This window comes from Xiphias gladius, chromosome 4 (assembly GCF_016859285.1).
Source record: "Xiphias gladius isolate SHS-SW01 ecotype Sanya breed wild chromosome 4, ASM1685928v1, whole genome shotgun sequence".
In the NCBI taxonomy this organism is placed as follows: Eukaryota; Metazoa; Chordata; class Actinopteri; order Istiophoriformes; family Xiphiidae; genus Xiphias; species Xiphias gladius.
Genome location: NC_053403.1, coordinates 14,331,438 through 14,349,827, shown reverse-complemented (window position 1 = coordinate 14,349,827; position 18,390 = coordinate 14,331,438). Strand labels below are relative to the sequence as shown.

Sequence of the window (18,390 nt, the reverse complement as noted above, 5' to 3'; positions counted from 1 at the left end):
CAGCAGAAACCCAGGTCCATCAGACCGGGCTACGCTTTTCCAGTCTTCAACCGTCCAGTTCCACTGAGCCTGTGCCCATTGCAGTCTCAGCTTTCTGTTCTTAGCTGACAGGAGTGGAGCCTTACGTGATCGTCGGCTGTTGTAGCCCCTCCGCTTCAAGGTTCGACATGTTGTTCACTCTGAGATGCTTCTTTGCTCACCGCGGTTGTAAAGTGTGGTTATCTGAGTTAGCGTAGCCTTTCTGTGGATTACAGTAATTTACAATTGGTTGCAGACTGCTTGTGTTTATATTTAGCATTCTGGGTCTCCACAGTCACTGTTACCATATTTATTTCCTCAGTTTGAATCCTTTTATGGCTACATGACATACCATAGTCTCCTACACAGTTTGTATTAAGTATTATGTATTACAAAATACAAATAAAAGTTATGAGTTTGATGTGTTTTTGTGTATGTGTTACAAAGTGTGTATCCATAACGACCATTTCACAGAACATTGCAATACTGTCCTGTAAAGCTGTATGATGCATTCACTGCCAGCTGTACAGTTGTTTTTTTGTTTTGTTTTGTTTCCCTCATCATGCGCTTTTCTCCCATATGTCCTCTCCAATAGAGGAAAAGAGATATGCGCCTCTACAGAGGAACACTTGCTTGCTTCAGCTGTCTAACTTGGAACAACGATGATGTCAGAACATGAGCGCCATAGCGCTAGTCACCCGTTTATTTCATAACAGGTGTCATACATACAAAGAGCGAGTGTGTGCGACTATCCATGTGTGCGTTTGCCTTTTCAGCCTGTCTGTGTTTTGGACTGCAGACCACAAACAAGCCTGAGGTCTGAGTATTGTTATCTCATTGGTGCAAATATACCCACTCACACACATATGCACACAACTTTCACCCCATTACCTCCTACCACACCCACCCTCCAAATGAGTTCAAGGGCAGTAGGGGGTGTATCTGAGAGGGGTGTGTGAGTGTGTTGTGGAGGGGTGGAGGGCGGACGGAGGGCAGATTTATTGACGGCTGGGGGACCCCGGTGACAAGTGTCCTAAATCGGGGCGGTCAGGCGTGATCATGCCATGTGAATCGACTTGTCAAGATCACTTAGCAACAACAATAGAGTGGACAAATGAGAGGAGAGGACAGGAGAGGAGAGGAGAGGAGAGGAGAGGAGAGGAGAAGGGTGTTTTACGAGACTAATAAGTGCGTGTGTTATTGGATGTTAGATTTAGGAAGAATTGACATGTGGGTATTTGTGTGCAGTCGTAGAGTTGGCAAGTGGGGGCAGTAGGGGTGGGGCGTGTGTGTTTGTGTGTGTGTGCGCGTGTGTGTCAGTGTGTGTGTGTGTGTGTGTGTGTGTGTGTGTGTGTGTGTGTGTGTGTGTTTGTGTGTGCGCGTGACTGTGTGTGTGTGCGCGTGTGTGCGTGTTTGCGTGTGTGTGTGTGTCTGTGGTGGGCTCGACTGAAAGGCCCTTCCTTCTGCTCTATTTACCCAGGTGAATAGAGAAGCTGGACCAAGCCTGAGCGGGAAAACATGTCATTTTTTACTCTGCAAGTGTGTGTGTGTGTGTGTGTGTGTGTGTGTGTGTGTGTGTGTGTGTGTGTGTGTGTGTGTGTGGGTGGGTGGGTACTTGTGACTGTATGTAAGCACAAGTTCTCAAGACAGAAAGTTAGCCACATGACCCCACACCCCCACCCCTAATCCTGAACCCAAATAGACACACAAACACACACACACACACACACACACACACACTGACACACATACGGGAACACATAAACACACATCAGAAACATGGTAATTCCCAGACATGTTTTGGATTCATAGTATCATCAAACTACTTTTAAAAATCTTTCTTCTTGCCTCTCTTCCTCTCCCTCTTTATCTTTCTGTGTTCATGCACGAAATGAAGGAAACCTAGACAGAGCCAATGTGAAAGTAGACAAAATGTGGTCTAGGTTGAAGTGTTTGCCGTGTGTGTGTGTGTGTGTGTGTGTGTGTGTGTGTGTGTGTGTGTGTGTGTGTGTGTGTGTGTGTGTGTGTGTGTGTGTTTAGGGGTGTTGCTGGGAAAAAGCCTTAGCCCCAGCAAGTCAGGAAACTGGGTGACAAACCTGACCACACATTCAGAAACAGAAGGCTGCGGGGATGTCTGCGTTTGTGTCCATCTCTGTGTATGTGTGTATTTGTGGTTATTTATAAAGACCCTGTTTAACTCAAGACACCTGCTTCAGTGAATTACAATCATTTGCAACGTAGATGGAATTTTTTTTTTTTTTTAAACTTCCTTCTTCAGGCTTCAAGAAAAAGTTGTCAAAAGCCATCGTGTTGTTAGGAATTGTCTCCTGTCTTTCTGTCACATGTACTGCTCTAAGCGCAGTATCATGTATGTATAACCCTTCATACCTATTGTGAGTGCCTTATCCTGCATGATTGGACTTTGAATGTGCCGTAGCAGACTGCTTTCTGAGGTGGTCAGAGGCCATGTTAACAACAACGTGCTAGCACAGTCTTCTCCAGTCCACATTATAACACTTATGGGAATAAAATACTGAATTTTTGTAATCTAACTAGGACTTAAACAAATCACACAGGTGTCAGATGACTCAGGCTGCATTGTCATGATAATCAGAGGAGACATGCAACAGGCCTTCAGTTCAAAGAAATTAATATCTTTGGAAATTTGCATGTAAAAGTCAGTGGAGTACAGTTTTACTTTGTGCACTGGAGAGGCATTTTACAGTAACAAGTTATTCTTGTGTAATCCAGCTAAATTATATAAAGGCATGGTAAAAAATAATCACAGATATAAAATGAGAGCCTATAACAAAGTATTACAGTATGTAATTCTTAAATCAGCAGCTTAGCTAACATGTTTTGCTTTATTTATACTTTATAGTTATTCATATCAATAAATATGTATTCATAAATTATTTAAATAACACATTATTTCCACTTCTGTTCCACAGCAGAAAGTACAGAGTGAACTGTACATTTTGAAGTTGATCTGAAACAATCAGTCGATTAACTGAGTAGCTGATTGACAGGAAATTAATCTGCAAGAGATTCTGATCATTGATTTATCAAAAGTAAAAGTAAAAAAGTAATTGTAAAAATTTTTCTTTTTCATTATTCATCCGAAACCTAGCGCAAAAATTATTTTGGAAATTTATCAAGGTAGAAGTATGACTGGGTTGAACGTCATGAATACATCATCACCTTGGACGGCCATTAAGTACGAGTCTATTATTTTGTAAACAAAGAACCCAACTATGCATCTTGTTTTCTTCGCTGCAGATCTCCTCCCTTACTTTGTTGTCGTTAATTCCCCTCTTGGTTAGTCTTTTATCAAATGCCCAGACCTTTGTTTTTTGCTCTTTGACAATGTTGGCACTACTTCTGCAGTCCTGACCCACTTTTTGAAATGTTTACAGTTATTGTTTTGGGCTATCTGCAGCAGGCACATTGCTCTATACATGTTATGGTCCTGAAAAACAACAAACAAACGGCCAAACGAATGGCAGTCAAATCTGGGAAGACAGTAACTGTTAGAGACGAGTCTAATCACCTCGCCAGCAGCTCCAACAGTCCCCATCTCTCTGTCTCTGTAGCTTTACCTCTCTCTCCATGTGTTCACCTCTCTTACCCTCTTATCTCTCCACCCTCAGTCTCTCTTTCCACATGGCAAGGGTCTATCTGCTCAATCTGTGTGTTCTGGTTGTGTGTGAGCATGTACATGTATGTGCGTTTTGTGATTGTGAGTCAGTGGGGGCATGTGGGTCACACTGCATACTGTCCTTGTGTTATGGTCCTCACGTGGCTGCAGACAAACTTGGACGTTTTGGACAGGGGTCCTGCACCCTCACCTCTATCTGCAAACGGACAACTGAAAAACAGAAAAACTGTTCTAAACCCCTTTTTCTCTTACTGTGGATGGACCCCAGATGAACAACACACACCACTCTACATATATACACACAACTTACATCTCGGCAGAATCCATCACTACTGTTGTTAGATAGGAAACTTTGCATACTGGGAATTTAAAAAGTAAGGTATTTTATACTATAGGGGTTAAAAATCGTTTGTTTGAATGATCAGCTACTGAATTTTGTTAAAATGTTTCAGCTGTAACCCTAAATAAGCATGGGTTTGTCGTATTTGGTCACATAAAGGTTACACTATCCCATCTGTGAGCCCACTGAGGGCAGGCTTGTCCTATATTGTTCATTTATAACACTTCTTTTTCACAGTAAGCACTTTTTGGATGAAACCTGCAATCAAGATCAAGCTCATACCGTATTTATAACATGCTGTATATGGCACCAGAGATAATTGCCCATGCTTCTTAACTTGTAAACCTTTTAAGCAAGGTGACTGATTGTACCAACACTTCTCCTTGATCTGTTAAAAAGTTTTAAAACTTTTTAAATTTATTTTTATCCTAAAACTTGAGAAAGGTCTTTTTTTTCTACGTTTTTGATCCTTTTTAATCCTTTTAATCCTTCTCCCTTTTAGCCACTATAAGAGCAAGATCTGATATTCTTTGGTGGCATACTCATTGTCTTGATTCAGACTTCATTGGGACTAAATCACTCCAAGTATTCAACCACTTACAACCATGAAGTGCACACAGACATCATAATATGAATAAACAGGTTCAGGTAATACTTACACTAAAGCGTTTACATGGTTCATAGTAACCCGACCTATAGACCTTTTTAACATGTGACATTTGAAACTGAATGGAACAGAGTCTTTGTTAATGTTATTAGTAGCGCCTGTGCTAACAGGTCAAACGTTTTGCTGTCAGTTCTTTTCATGTTGATCAGCTTTCAGTGCACCTTCAAAGAATAGTTTGATATTTGCGCCTATTCGCCTTCTTGGCAAGAGTTAGGTGAGAAGATCTATACCACTCTCATGTCTATGCCCTAGGAATAGAGCTAAAGCCGGTTAGCAATGAACTTGGCTTGACATAAAGACTCTTAGCAGGGGGGAAAAACCACCTCTGGCTCTCACCAAAGTTAAAAATAAAAATATCCAGACTAGCACCTCTAATACTCACTAGTTAACATGTTTTATCTCATTTATCTCAACCAGACGCATAAAAATGGTAAATTTGTAAAAATAGGGAGAGCTAACCTCACAGATGCAAAAAGACTCTAGAAGGTGCTGCGCTGGCCTGTTGTTTACAGAGAAGTAAATACGGCGTGTAACTCCTTGGAATATCTATTTATGTACAAATCAGCAAAATGACAATACTAACTGTTAATTAACAAGCTTTAGAGGTGACACTAGCCTTTTTTTTTTTTTTTTAACTTTGGACAGCGGCTATCTAGCTCTTTCCCCCTGCTTGCAGTCTTTCTGCTAAGCTAGGCTAACTACCACGCAGCTCTAACGCCATACTTCACACACAGACAGGTGTCAATCTCCTCTAGCTTTCGGCATAAAAAAAGGTGAATAGTTGTATTTCCCAAAAACAATAACAAGCTGTATTTTTCGCAGTGTTAGCTCTAACACTAAAGCCCCCTTAGCCACGGTTCATATTTCTACTTTTAAAACACCAATTAATTTCTTCTTCACTTTTTGTTGGTGCAGAATAAAATTCAGAAACGCAGAGGTTTAACCCGGTTTCAACCCCACTGAACCCCCTCATTTTTTTCTCTTTATCTCTCTCCCTGTCTCTTCATCACTTGCCTTCTTCTTTGCCCGCAGCTTCTCTCCTCATGGATGGGTAGGGTAGTTATCAGACCCGGACAGCCCAGCCCAGCCCTCCTACCTGACCGCTGCCAGCAGGGAGCGGCTGCTCTTGCCTGAGTATCTCCGACCACAACAGCACCCAGGGAATGAGGAAATCAGGCTAGAATAATCTATGAAGGCCCAGAGCATGGCCAAGCATGTGAGTGCGTGTTTTTTTTGTGAGTATGCACGCGCCTGTTCGGGAGCCCGCCACTTCTGCAACATCCGGTTATAAATCTATTGTGACACGTCAAACTGAATTTATGAGCCAATCTGCTTGCGACAGACATGTTTGATTTGAAAAGGGAAAGGAGGATGGAATAAAAATGCAGTGGTGAGAGTGACATTTAGAGCTGAATATTTCACGAAAAAGTTACCATTATTTTATGATTAAAAGAAATCTCTTTTAAAAATGTTTACCTTCCAACACTTGCTTGTTGTGTGGAAATGTTAACGTAGTCCTGTAAAGTCTGAATGTGAAAATAAAATCTGAAACTCCTGTTTACATTCCAATAGTTGTTTACACCCTTCAGCCAGGTAATGTCTTTCTCGACTTATCTTAGTACCCTACAAAGTCTTTCCATCCTTGTTGCCATGGCACCCTGGACCAAAAGCTAAACCAGAATCCAGGTAGAGAAGGATACAACCGGAGACATCCCATCATCTGACATCTTTGCATTTCCTCTTTTGCCGAAAGGTCAGCGCATCTTTTTACTGTTAAAATAGGAACCATTTAAACAAACCTAAATGTAAAACACGGCAGTCTTTGCCAGCCTTTTGATTCTGGACTTTGTCATCTACTCATTACAAGAAAGTGCTGAGTGCCTGTTTAACTTGAGCACAGCTTGAGGATTTGTTTTCGTGGCATTTTCAGCCTTTTACTTATTCATGTAGTACTTTGTCAATAATGAAATTCTTTGCTGTCTTATGCTTTTTTACATGTATTTCACTGTACATAAACTATACTTTTTTGTTGTATTTAAGCGTTTGTTTGCCCCTCGGGGACAATAACTCTCCTTTGAACTGAAATGACCTCAGCCTGAAAAACACTGACGAAATCCAGTATCAGCGTGAAAACACTGTAAGCCAATGTTTTGATGATACTGGGCAGTATCACACTCTCCTGTTGCCTCTCTTGAATGATTGCTGTCCTGCACTGTTAATGATAACATAATCACATTCTTCGTATACTCTTGAGCAAACACTAAAGAGCTGGGAGTTTTTTTGGTCCAGTCAATGAGGTGTGGTTTTCAAATGTTGAATGGTCACTGATGTCAGTGGTCACCCAATAGGAAAGGTCTATGCTGACCAGCAGTTTTCTTCCTATTGGTCTCAGTTTAAATCCTAAAAATGCCCTGACATTGATCCATCCTTTTCACACTACAGGATGTTATGACTTACAATATTCATCTGGGTCTATATTGTTTTTGCCAATAAACCCCCACCCATCCAAACACTCATACACACACACTCACACACAGGCAGCTGCCTTCTCACTCAGTGAAAGCAGGTGTCTGTGAATCTCGTGGGGTTTGGGGTTTTTTTTTTTTTTTTGGTTTTTTTTTATGGGTATAATAGAAGATGGTGAAATTCCCAATGTGAAAGTCTGCTTCTTGCGCTTGCCTCTTCCCACAAGACAACACACACACACACACACACATACACACACACACACACACACACACACACACACACACACACAGATGTGCACACACACACACACACACACACACACACACACACACACACACACGCACGCACACACACACACACACACACACACACACACACACACACACACACACACACACACACACACACACACACACACACACACACACACACACACACACACACAGCCATCCATCCAAAAAAAAAAAAAGACTTTCACTGTCATCTCTTTGCTGTCTGTTTACACCATTAATGTTACAAAAGTTAAAACCAAAACTTTTAATTTTTTGAACATGATTAAATACTGTATGTGTCACTTAGGTGCAGTAAGCACACACGCACCCCTGAGGAAACTATTTCTATTTGGCCCTGCTTTAAATGTCACAGTTCCTGACGGCTGTGTCCGTCATACTGAATGTCACTTCGGTTCATGTGTCCCTCTGAGACCACTACTTCAGATGGGAATCTATGTTTGAGGGCACTGTGGTGGATCAATGTGAGGTGGGGGTTGCAGGTTGCTGGAGGGAGGGCAGGGAGTGTAAATATAGCTCCTGGTCTGGGTCTGGGCCCCTTGGCTTTCATGGCCTCACAGGAAAACAAGTCACCTCAAGAGACCAGATGTGGAGCTCATACATGTGTGCATGTGTGTTTCTGTAGAACAATGAGTTGTAAGGTGTTTCATACAGTAACTGTGCACAACTCATTTTCACGTGTGCTTACAGTTGTGTCTGAAGTAAGTCTCAAGCTCTGTGTAAATGAGTCAAGCACCATTTTCTTCACTAGGATAAACTTTTTATTTGTGTTCATGGAACATGCTCATGAGTAGTCCCCCTTATCCACAGAGAAGAGGGAACGGTTGGGGACATTTGCTTATTACCTTCACTGGCTGATAAAGTTATATACACTTATTAAGGAGGGAAAGTTTTATGATATGCCCTGCACAATACACACAAACCTTCTTATCTGCAGGTTTGTGTGTATGTGTGTGGGAGGTTGGTACTTTGAATATTAAAGTCGTCACAAAAATTTTGGTACTAGAGATAGGTTACACTTTGCGATCACCAGAGCTAACAGTTCATTCACCTCATTTATTACTAGACAATAGTGTGGCTTCACAGTGCTATGTACACTTGCAGCTTACACACTACAGGTTATTTTTACTGACTAATAAAGCATATTTACAGCTTAAATATATGGAAATGTTGTTTATTGTCTTGGAGGAGCAGCTTTTGAATTGCTATTACAGCTTCAACTTAAGATATTATGCTCTTTAAAATAATATTCCCAAAATGACATTGAACACAAGGCTGTAATAAAACAACACACTTTATTTACTCGGCAGTTTAGAAACGTATAAAAACATCAAAACTTGGCATGTATAAATGCTTTTATAAAATCACTTTTGCTCAAAAGCTAGTATAAAAAAAGGCATTAAAACATATAAAAAAGATTGTCTGCTTGACATGGGCTACTGCAGTCTTAGTATGAAGACACAATGCTGATTGAATATGCATTATAAAACAATACAAAACTATTTAAAGAAATGTTAAAAATGACAACAATACAAAAGTAAAATTGGGCTTTTGTTTGTAGCATAATATAAAATATCAGTGTTTAGTACTCCCGCTTTTTTATGGAGAATATAAAATACAAGTGCAGGTTGGTCTTACTATTACTGGGTGAAAGCTCATGGTTTTCATCGATGTGTGTATGTGTGTGTGCGTGTGTGTGTGTGTGTGTGTGTGTGTGTGTGTGTGTTTGTGTATATGGATATATTCATCCTTAAATTATTTTAACAAATATAATAGTTTGTTCATTGAATGTTTCCCCATACATGATTCTTTGAGGGCTATAAATAAATTGGAAAGTGAAATGAAAATTTAAAAAATTAAAAAATTTTCACTTCAGCTCATTTTTTTATGAAATCAAGGTGCCGATATGGTACTCAGGTAATACTAATAAGGCTGGCCCCTTCTGTTGTGAAAAACATTATAATTCATAGTTGAATAAAGATGTAAGAACAGACGTAGCTGTTCCTGTTCAGTAGTTTGTAGTAAAGTGTTTACATAAGGTGGCACAGACCAAACACTTGAAATTCTCAGTAGACCCATTATATCTTATTGAAAAAAAAAAAAAAAGCAACAGAAGAGTTTTAGAGGTCAGTTTTGAATTCATTGATATGCCTTTAGATATATGATAATGCTAATAGGGCTTAAATACTTAACTTACAACACTGCTCCATTGGCCAATCGTAAAAAAAAAAAAAAAAAGAAACATCAACAAAGTCATCATAAAAAAAAAAAGAAATAAATTAATCAACTTGTTCTTTATATTAATATCAAAATTCGGAATTAATAATACAGCCCAACGCAAATTATATAGCCACCATATCCCATTTATAACACAACATTAATAACAACATAACAGGAAGATCAAAAGTGATAGGACGAACATTTATAAAAACCCAAGGTAAATTCCATGTAAAAGATGTAAAAAAAAACTAGAAAGTTATAGTCTTTGGTTGGTTGAAATCCAACAAGTGTGAGTGTAAAAACACTAGTGGCATAGAGCCTCTCCCAACTGTTGTACCACAACAAATATGTAGCCCGCTGCGCTGCGTCCAGCGCAGGGAATGTTGATGTTTTCAGATCAACATGTGTCTCTGTTACATGACCAGTGTCCTTGTAGGGTAAGTGTTGATGTACTTGTGGCTCTGCTCTGAGGCCAAAACATGCTCCTCCGTCTTCCCACAGGTCGCCTGCTCCCAGGTACTGAGCTGCTGTTGGCGAAAGATGAAAGAGGATGATGAGTTTTTATGGTTAACATGCAATCGCTGCAATTTTATATATTTATATCAATAAATACATACATACAAAACATATACACACCTGTAGTGGGCTGCCCATGCCCCTGTGAGGGAGGTGGTAGGTTTTGTGTCCGTCTTCACTCAATAATGAGCTAGTAAGTAGGTCCTGAATGAAAATGTAAAAAATATATGTTAACAAAATAAGTACAACAGCAGAGGAAGCCGAGGGAGGGACGTATTCCCTGTACCGTATTTGAAGGTTTGAGGATATTTGTGAGTAGTCAGGGATGGCTTCATATTAGCAAACATATGCAGTGTGGTGTTAAAGGTCGAAGTAAACTTACGGGTACTTCTTGTGCGGGCCCGTTGGGGGAGAAGAGCTGTGTGTGAAGGTCTTGTGCTTCCCACTGCATACACGGGCTCCTCTCACATGGGGACTCCACCTAGGACCCAGAACACATGATGGTCACGTAAAGCACATAATTATGAAGAGCCATGCAAAATTGGCTTCCTCGACTACAGGTTACTTCCAGTTATTCCTCAAGTAGATCAACTGCGTGTTGCATAACTGAAAAAACACGAATAATTTGCCCACAGTTGTTACCACAACTGCAAACTGAAAGTACGTTCCACTTTTCAGCCTCGTCTTTGCTTTTGAACATAAAAAAACTAAAAACTTGTTATGTCAGTCTCACATTTGTCTGCATGGTTTTTGCATATGTATACGTGCTTATGTTGAGTGGAAAGTACCTCTTGTTTTATCTTCTTCAGAGGAGGCTGCTCAATGGCACACTCCATCGGCTCCTGCTTGATGGAGTTGACCATCTGCTGCTCCAAAGGGGTATTCTGGAAAAGAGACAAATCCCCCAGTGAGTCTCAAGCATACTATAGCCAGAAAAACAGTGGTTAACAAGACTGCTTTTAAGGTCTCTCTTACCAGTATTTTGAGGGGTCCATACTTGGCTTCCTGCAGGGCCAGAGCTGACCTGAAAGGTGTGGGTGTGCAAGGTGATGACTCCAGGATCGTACGACAAATGTTTGGAGTTCTGAACCTGATAGAACAGAGAGAGACGGCTGTTTGTAAAGCCTCACCAAAAACAAATCTGCATAATATAATTTGTTAGAGACAGCCACTCACATTTCATTCTCTTTCTGAGGCCTGACAGAGTGGTCGATCAGAGGCTTGGAGTCCACAGGCGAGTTCATTGGTAAAGTGTCGTTGTCGGAGTGTTCTGGGCTCATTGACTGGTTGAGAAACTGTGAAACAAAAAGAAGGAAGCCAATCAATCAGAGAGGTTTGACGGGTTGAGTTGTAGGCTGTAATAATCTGGCAGATCATGTGAGAACACTTAGTCAAAACTACAGAAATGGAGAGGAAAGGATAAAACAGGACTGGTACTTCAAAAGATGAGTTATAGATGGAATGATTGAAGTATAATACAAAGATGGAAAACAACGGCAGAAAAATTAATTCTGAATGATTGGCTGTTGGTGTCATCAGATGGCAGTTTGGTGATTGGATGGATTCTGATCACACGCAGCTACTTTAACTACCTGTGAGGGTGAAAAGGGTAGATTTCTGACTGGTGAAGGCTTGGGAGTTGAGCAGATGAAACCAACCCATGCTCCATAAGCAGTTCTTGAGCCCAGATTGGGCAAGACCCTGTCTGTTTTGAGAATGCTCCTATCCAAGAACCCCCTGGTAATGGCCTCACCCACTGAGGAGAGGCTCTGGGAAAAGGGTGGGAAAATAGGCGTCAAGGCCCACTACAGGGAACAATCTGCTGATTGCTGAACTATTTTTTTTCATCGTGACACAGTTGGTCATGGCGCACAAAAATGAACAAAATTTACTTAAAGCGCAAGGACAAACTAAAACATATTTTTAATATGCATTGCAGATACTCACTGAATCAATGACAGATTCCATGAACTCTGGAATAGTATTTGAGAACGCTGGGTTACTGTGATGACTGTTACTGTTGTTGTTGTTGTTGTTATTGTTGCTGCTGTTGTTGCTGTGAGCACGTGTTGCGGAGGCGCTCTCCTCTGGTAGGCAGCTCTGGTCGAGAGGCAGGGCCGGGGCGGCTGCCTGGTGATGAGGTAACGACATAGCCACACCCTCTGAGCTGGTGGTCAAAGAGCTCTGGCTGGCCCAGCTCGGGTAGCACAAATTCATCTTGGGGAGAAAAGGATATAAAGATTGAGGGGCTGCAAATCATCTGAAAACTCGAGCACAGTAGAGCGAGTGTAAAAAGTGTAAAATAAGCACAAGAGAGAAAAAGCAAGCCTGACAATAAGGGAAAAGGTGTAAAAATTGAACAAATGAGAAAACGAGAAGGAGAAAGGGAACTTTAATGTAAAGGCTGTGTTAAGTAGAGGGTTGCACAAGGGGTCACACGCGCATAAAAATGGTGATAAGATCCTATTTCATCACTTTTGCAGAAACAGACCCCCCAGATGTTTCCTCCTCCTTATTCACACAGACACACACATCCAACCACTGTCCTTAAAGCCAGGGTCAAATACACAAGCACATAAATTGAGCTGTCACACTTTCAAATTTCAGCACTCATCCACACCCAAACTTGCACACACACACAGACACACAGACACACACACACGACTCACTGGTAGTGATGGCTGGCCTCTCAGTTCATTTTCTGTTGACATCAGCAGCAATTCGATCTCTTTCACCCTCTGCTCCTTCTCAGGGTCCTCCTCACTATAGTGTCTCTACGAGAACAAGAGCAGAAAGCAGATTTTAGTGCCAATTCAGTCCTGCTCATATTCACCTGTTTTACAATCGCAATCAATCTCCTCTTGCCTCACTATAGTGTTCAATTATATTGCATTTACTTGTTTTCTTTACCTGTATAGCAGCAGTTCCATGCTGGGGAATGTTCAGGATGTTCAAATGCAGGGCCATGGGGAAGGGCACCTGTTAACCCAATCAGAAACACATCCACATCAAATAATCATATCTCCTGCAGCTACACAGTCATCATCATTAAGTTTGTCCTGTCAGCATCCCACTCACTCTGTGTGTGTTGGAGATGTAGGTGTAGTTGAGTGGCGACAAGGGCGGCAGCTGCGCTTGATTGGGCGAGTGGTTGGGGAAACCCATTATGTGATTGGTGGTCTTGACATAGCCATGGCTGATGGAGAGTGAAGAGTTGCTGTTCTTTGACGTGTTCTGAAGGTAACCCTCCTGCTCCACCTTTCGCCTCATGGTGGAGTTCCAGTGGTTCTTTATGGCGTTGTCAGTCCTGCGTGTCATAGATGACACACATTAACTCACAGGTTATCCTTTCTAAAACACAACCGCACACCCACCACTGTGCAATATGTGATGACCTCTAGTGAACCTCTCGTGGTACTTACATTATCAATACAGGCAAACACACAGGCTGACACAGACAGAGAAAGTCTCAGTCACACACAGACTTATGTACACACACTGCCCGGGTTATCAGTACAGAGCAATTACAATCATGTCAAAACTACAGTATCTTTTTCCCTCATTGTCTTCGTCTTTGTCATTTGATTCTAGGTATTTCTCTAAAAAAAACCATCCCGTTCGGACACTGTTTATATTAACTTTTTTTCCTCCAAATATTTCTGTATTTCTACCCAGTCCTATCGTACAAAACAAGTGGAATAATTTCTGTATTCACACATCCATCTTTTCTTCTTTCAGGTTGTGTGTGCTTTTCTTATTTGCTTCCTCTCTTTTCATTCCTTCTTCAGTGTCCTCCCCTCCATTTCACCCTCTCAACCGCAACATTGCGCAGCCAACCAACAAGGGTTCAGTGATTCATCTAGCTTCTCTTTTTCCACCTTTCTCTTTTCTTCATACTCTGCCTCACCTGCCAGGGAGCAGCTTTGCGATTTCAGCCCAGCGATTGCCCAGCTTTTCGTGTGCCTGGTAGATGATTCGGTCCTCCTCCTCAGTCCACGATGTCTTCTTCACCTCCGGGTTCAGGTGGTTGTGCCAGCGCTCGCGGCACTGCTTGCCAATTCGGCCCTTCAGGTGCTTGGCAATCACCGACCAGCGTTTGGCTCCATACTTCTGGACCAGTTCAATCACCTGGGTTGGACGTGTTTGTGTGTGTGGGGGAGCGAAAGAGGAAAAGCAAGAGGGGAGGAGGAAGAGCGTTGAAAGGGAAGAGAAGTGAATGATAGTGGACAGGCATGAGGAAAGAGGAAGGAAGGAGCAATAACAGGGAGGAGAGGGAGAAGTAGAGATGTACAGAGAAAGAAAAATAACAAGGTAAAGAAGAGAAAGGTAAATGGGAGGTAGAATAGCCACCCATAAATTGTATCAAGCAACACTTCCCCTCTCCTTCTTTCCTCTCCTCCCTCCTCCCTCTTTCTTTATCTTTCAGCTTGGAAGAGGTGATTGAGAACACCTGCTGGGGAGCAGTGAGGGAGTTTCCAGTGGAACGTTAGCCGCTCGGCTAATCATTACAGTGGCATCTGGGTGGAAATATAACTCCTTTAGACTAGTTCAATAAATACTTCACAAGTTGTAAGAGACTAAACATGTTTCTTGTTGAGTAACGGAAACTTTTTGGAAACTAAAAATGTGCAACAGCAGCCAAGGAATTGCTACAGAATAGTTGCTTTAATCAAACAGGAAACTAAAGTAATAGGTTTTTTTTCACCTTGAGGGCCACTTGATTGCCAGTTTCCTGTGAGTGGTATTCAACTATGTAACTCCAAATAATTACCTAATGTAACAAACCCAGGTAGTATTAAAGGTCATCAGTGATGGCTCTCTAGCGAGAAGCATCTTCACGTAGATATTATAACGTTATAAACAATTTAATCAAAATTTCTCCTATAGTACTGTGCAAAACACGTACTCTTGCATGGATATGTGCCATTTCATGTGTGCCCCGTAAAGTACTGTGTGGACTTTTAAGGGTTTCTAAAGCAGTGTTTTCTTACCCTCTGGTCCTCCTCTTTAGTCCAGGGCCCTTTGATGAGTTCTGGGTTCAGCACCTTCTGCCATCTGTGCTGACACTGCACATCTGTACGATTCTGGTAGGTCCCAGAGAAAGGGCATTAATTATCATCCTTATACTATGGGAGATCTTTGTGAATACAGTATGTGCATGCACATGTGTACCCACAGACCTACTACTTACAGTTAATAAGCTTGCAATGAGTTTCCAGTCTTCTGATCCATTAAGTTCAACAAGTTTCTTCAACTTCTCATCCTGGAAAAAAGAGAATACATGTTGCAGTTTGTCAGACATTTAATATATGTCACTGCAATAAACATCACCCACAGCAATGAGCATAAAGGTCAGTGAATGTGGTTAGTCCTGACAATAACAAAAACGGTTTCCAGATTCCTTGGAGGTGATCTCTCCTGAGTGAAGTGTGAAATATTTCGTATTAAACAAAATTTTGAATTGTTTAGGCAGGTGTCTGTGTGTGTATATACCTCTTCTCGTGTCCAGCGTGTTTTGCCAAGGTGGCGTTTCCCCACCTTGGCGAGTGATCCATCATAATCGTGTTCGTACATCTCGGTCTCCTCCTCATCCTCCTCACTACTGTAAACACTGCAGACAGAGAGAGAGAGAGAGAAAGAGTTTTAAAAAAGAGGTGATGGCTGTGTGAAGAAGAAGTATAAGATAACAGAAAGGTAAATAATAGCACAATAAGCACTTGTCTATTTCCAAACTACTCCCAATCATCTCTTTACAGAGTGCCTAAAGAACTCAGCCCACTTCTTAACTCATTAGGTGTCAACACAGACAGAACCAGTCATTCTTGAAGGTTTGGGTGCAGGCTTTTAGCCAAGACACCCACAAGCGGAGAGAGAAAGAGAGAGAGAAGAACAGCAAGTAGGAGGGAGGAGGTATGGATGAACAGGTTCCAATGTTTTTAGTTTCCACAGATACTGGGATTGGCACATGCGATCATAATTTCATGACCCTGGCATGTTCAGACCTGCAGTGGCATTGTACAAGCCATGCACACACACACACACACACACACACACACACACACACACAGACAGCGAGTTGGTTTTTAACCAAACCCAATGTAGAGCATTGATAACGTGGAAGCCAGGTAGATCTTTGGCATCATGCAGTGCAACAGGTGAACAAGAATCCCACTGAGATGTGTGTGTGCGTGCGTGTGCGTGCTTGTACAAGAGGGTATTTATTGTGGACTATCTTCCTTATTTTTTGTTAATCTACTCAAATGTGTGACACACACAAAGAAAACCCCGACATATTGAACACATTTTATGTTTAAAGCAAAGAAGCTTGACGTATTAATTTGGGGAAAGTTTCCCCTTTTAACCACCAAACAATCATCGTGCATTTCAGAAAAAAACATTTCTAAATAAGAAACAGACAATATTATTTGCACAACCAGGAAAACAGGACGACGAATACATCACACTCTACTCATGGCAAGAATGATGAATCAACTGAAAATTGCATCACGATGGCCACTTGTCCCAATCAGCGGTGTGGTTCTGTGTTTAGTGAACTCTAGTCACACTTTCTTTGGGCTATCTCCGTCAAACAATGAAGAAACAAGCGAAACGAACCACTAGCTCCGAAGAAACAGTCAAGGCTAAAACTCGGGTAAAACTCGACACGCGCGCTTAATGTGGGTAACCAGCTGCTTTTCAGGGAAAAGGATGTGCCGATCGATGCCCTTCGAGAAAGTGTACAAAACGGTACGCTGAAGGAGTGAGTAAGGGGTCGATTTGTGGCGATTCGTGTATCAAAACAAGGGATGCACAAAAAAAAAAAAAAAACACTTGCCCCTTCTCGAGACAAGTGCACAGAGGGGACGCTGCGCAGTTTCCAAAGTATCAGTGAGCGCCCTTGGCTTTCTGAGATGCTGCGGCGACACTCGGGGTGTACGCAGTCTTCTTCGAGGCGGGTTTAAAATGACCTATACGTCAGCCGGATTCGGGTATACGACCCAATCTGCAAGTTCAACAAACGTGGAAATGAAAACATCTGTGTCTGTGCGGGGGGCTGGGGTGATGGTCTGCGGAAAAACCAAAAACTGAAATAGAAATGTTTCAATACCTCCATAAAGCAAATTGTGGATACGAAACACACTCAAGTGTCTGAATGCGTTTGGGCAGATATATACAGACGTCATGGTCCACTGTGTTTGATTCTGTGTTTTTTCTGGGCTCCTATTAAAATCCAATGTACGCGCACTGTCTAGCGCAGCGTGGCACGCGCCCGTCCACCCGCAGAGTCTTATGAATGCGCACGCGCATGCGAGCGTGTGCTCGTGTGTGTAAGAGACGGAGAAGGCGAAAAGAGAGAGAGAGAGAGAGAGAGGCGCTGAGAGAGACATAGAAAGAAGCTCCTTTCTTTCTCTCTCCCCACTGACAGCAGCGCGAGGAGCGCACATGCCAGATGACCACCACCTGTCATGAGCGCGAGAGCGAGGCGCCCACACCGCTACTCAGCTTTAACGGCCGAGAAAACGAAAACGGCTCACAAACACAAAAACAGCATGAAAATATAAAGAGTTAATGGGAAAAAATACATAAACCCCGTCAATAAGATGCACCCTTAACCCCCCAACCTCACGCCGTATCCAGTAGTAATGAGAAGGGGATAAGAGGAAAAACAGTAACTGCGTATACGACGCACATGGTAAAAAATAAGAAAGTTAGAAAGCTAAAAAGTAAAAGCTCCGGTTGAGCTTACCTGTTTCTCGGCCTCCGAGCCATGCTAAAGTGTGTGGAGCGGCTCGCAGGTGGCGCTGAGCACGTACTTTCGCTATCTCCGTTGAGTTTGTTCTCCGGGCGAGGAGCAAGGTTGACATTAATTTAAACTACAGCAGCCTCTGCCACTGCTCCTCCCTCCCTTCACATCCCGGTAAATTTCGCGCTCCTGAGCACGCGTGCTGCCGATTGCGCATGCCCTCAGAAACAGTGATATATGACCTGGGCTAAATTTTGCAATTACGATTTGACCGAACACGGGAAAAGTGAGAATTGCGGATCATATCCGAGAAAGAGACAAAATTATACGGGATATTCAATGTATTTCCAGGAAACAAATCAATTTGTGTTTTTGTGATGATAAAGAACCGGTTCTATCTAAACTTAAATCGGGTTTAGACATTTTTGCTAGCGCTACACCACAAAATTACATATTATAAATGCCATA

The 18,390-nt window shown here is 42.0% G+C and overlaps 1 protein-coding gene across 1 annotated transcript; it reads right to left on the bottom strand.

The window, feature by feature from the left end:
• Nucleotides 1-9,753: 9,753 nt before the first annotated feature.
• Nucleotides 9,754-18,037, bottom strand: myb (v-myb avian myeloblastosis viral oncogene homolog). The gene is made up of 15 exons (XM_040125619.1): nucleotides 17,926-18,037; nucleotides 15,672-15,789; nucleotides 15,370-15,441; nucleotides 15,170-15,262; nucleotides 14,086-14,306; nucleotides 13,257-13,485; nucleotides 13,089-13,157; nucleotides 12,848-12,952; nucleotides 12,126-12,395; nucleotides 11,355-11,473; nucleotides 11,154-11,268; nucleotides 10,967-11,062; nucleotides 10,561-10,659; nucleotides 10,299-10,382; nucleotides 9,754-10,189 (listed from the first exon to the last, which is right to left on the bottom strand). The coding sequence occupies exons 1-15, from the start codon at nucleotides 17,946-17,948 to the stop codon at nucleotides 10,076-10,078; spliced, it is 1,827 nt and encodes a 608-aa protein (XP_039981553.1). The 5' UTR covers nucleotides 17,949-18,037; the 3' UTR covers nucleotides 9,754-10,075.
• Nucleotides 18,038-18,390: the final 353 nt, after the last annotated feature.

Bases quoted from the DNA above. Each gene is read 5' to 3' on its own strand.
- myb (XM_040125619.1), bottom strand. From the start codon at position 17,948: ATGGCTCGGAGGCCGAGAAACAG. The intron at 11,474-12,125 runs GTGAGTATCTGC...TTTGTTTCACAG, and splicing joins TGGAATCTGTCATTGATTCA to TTTCTCAACCAGTCAATGAG. The intron at 11,063-11,153 runs GTAAGAGAGACC...TCTCTTTTCCAG, and splicing joins ATGGACCCCTCAAAATACTG to AATACCCCTTTGGAGCAGCA.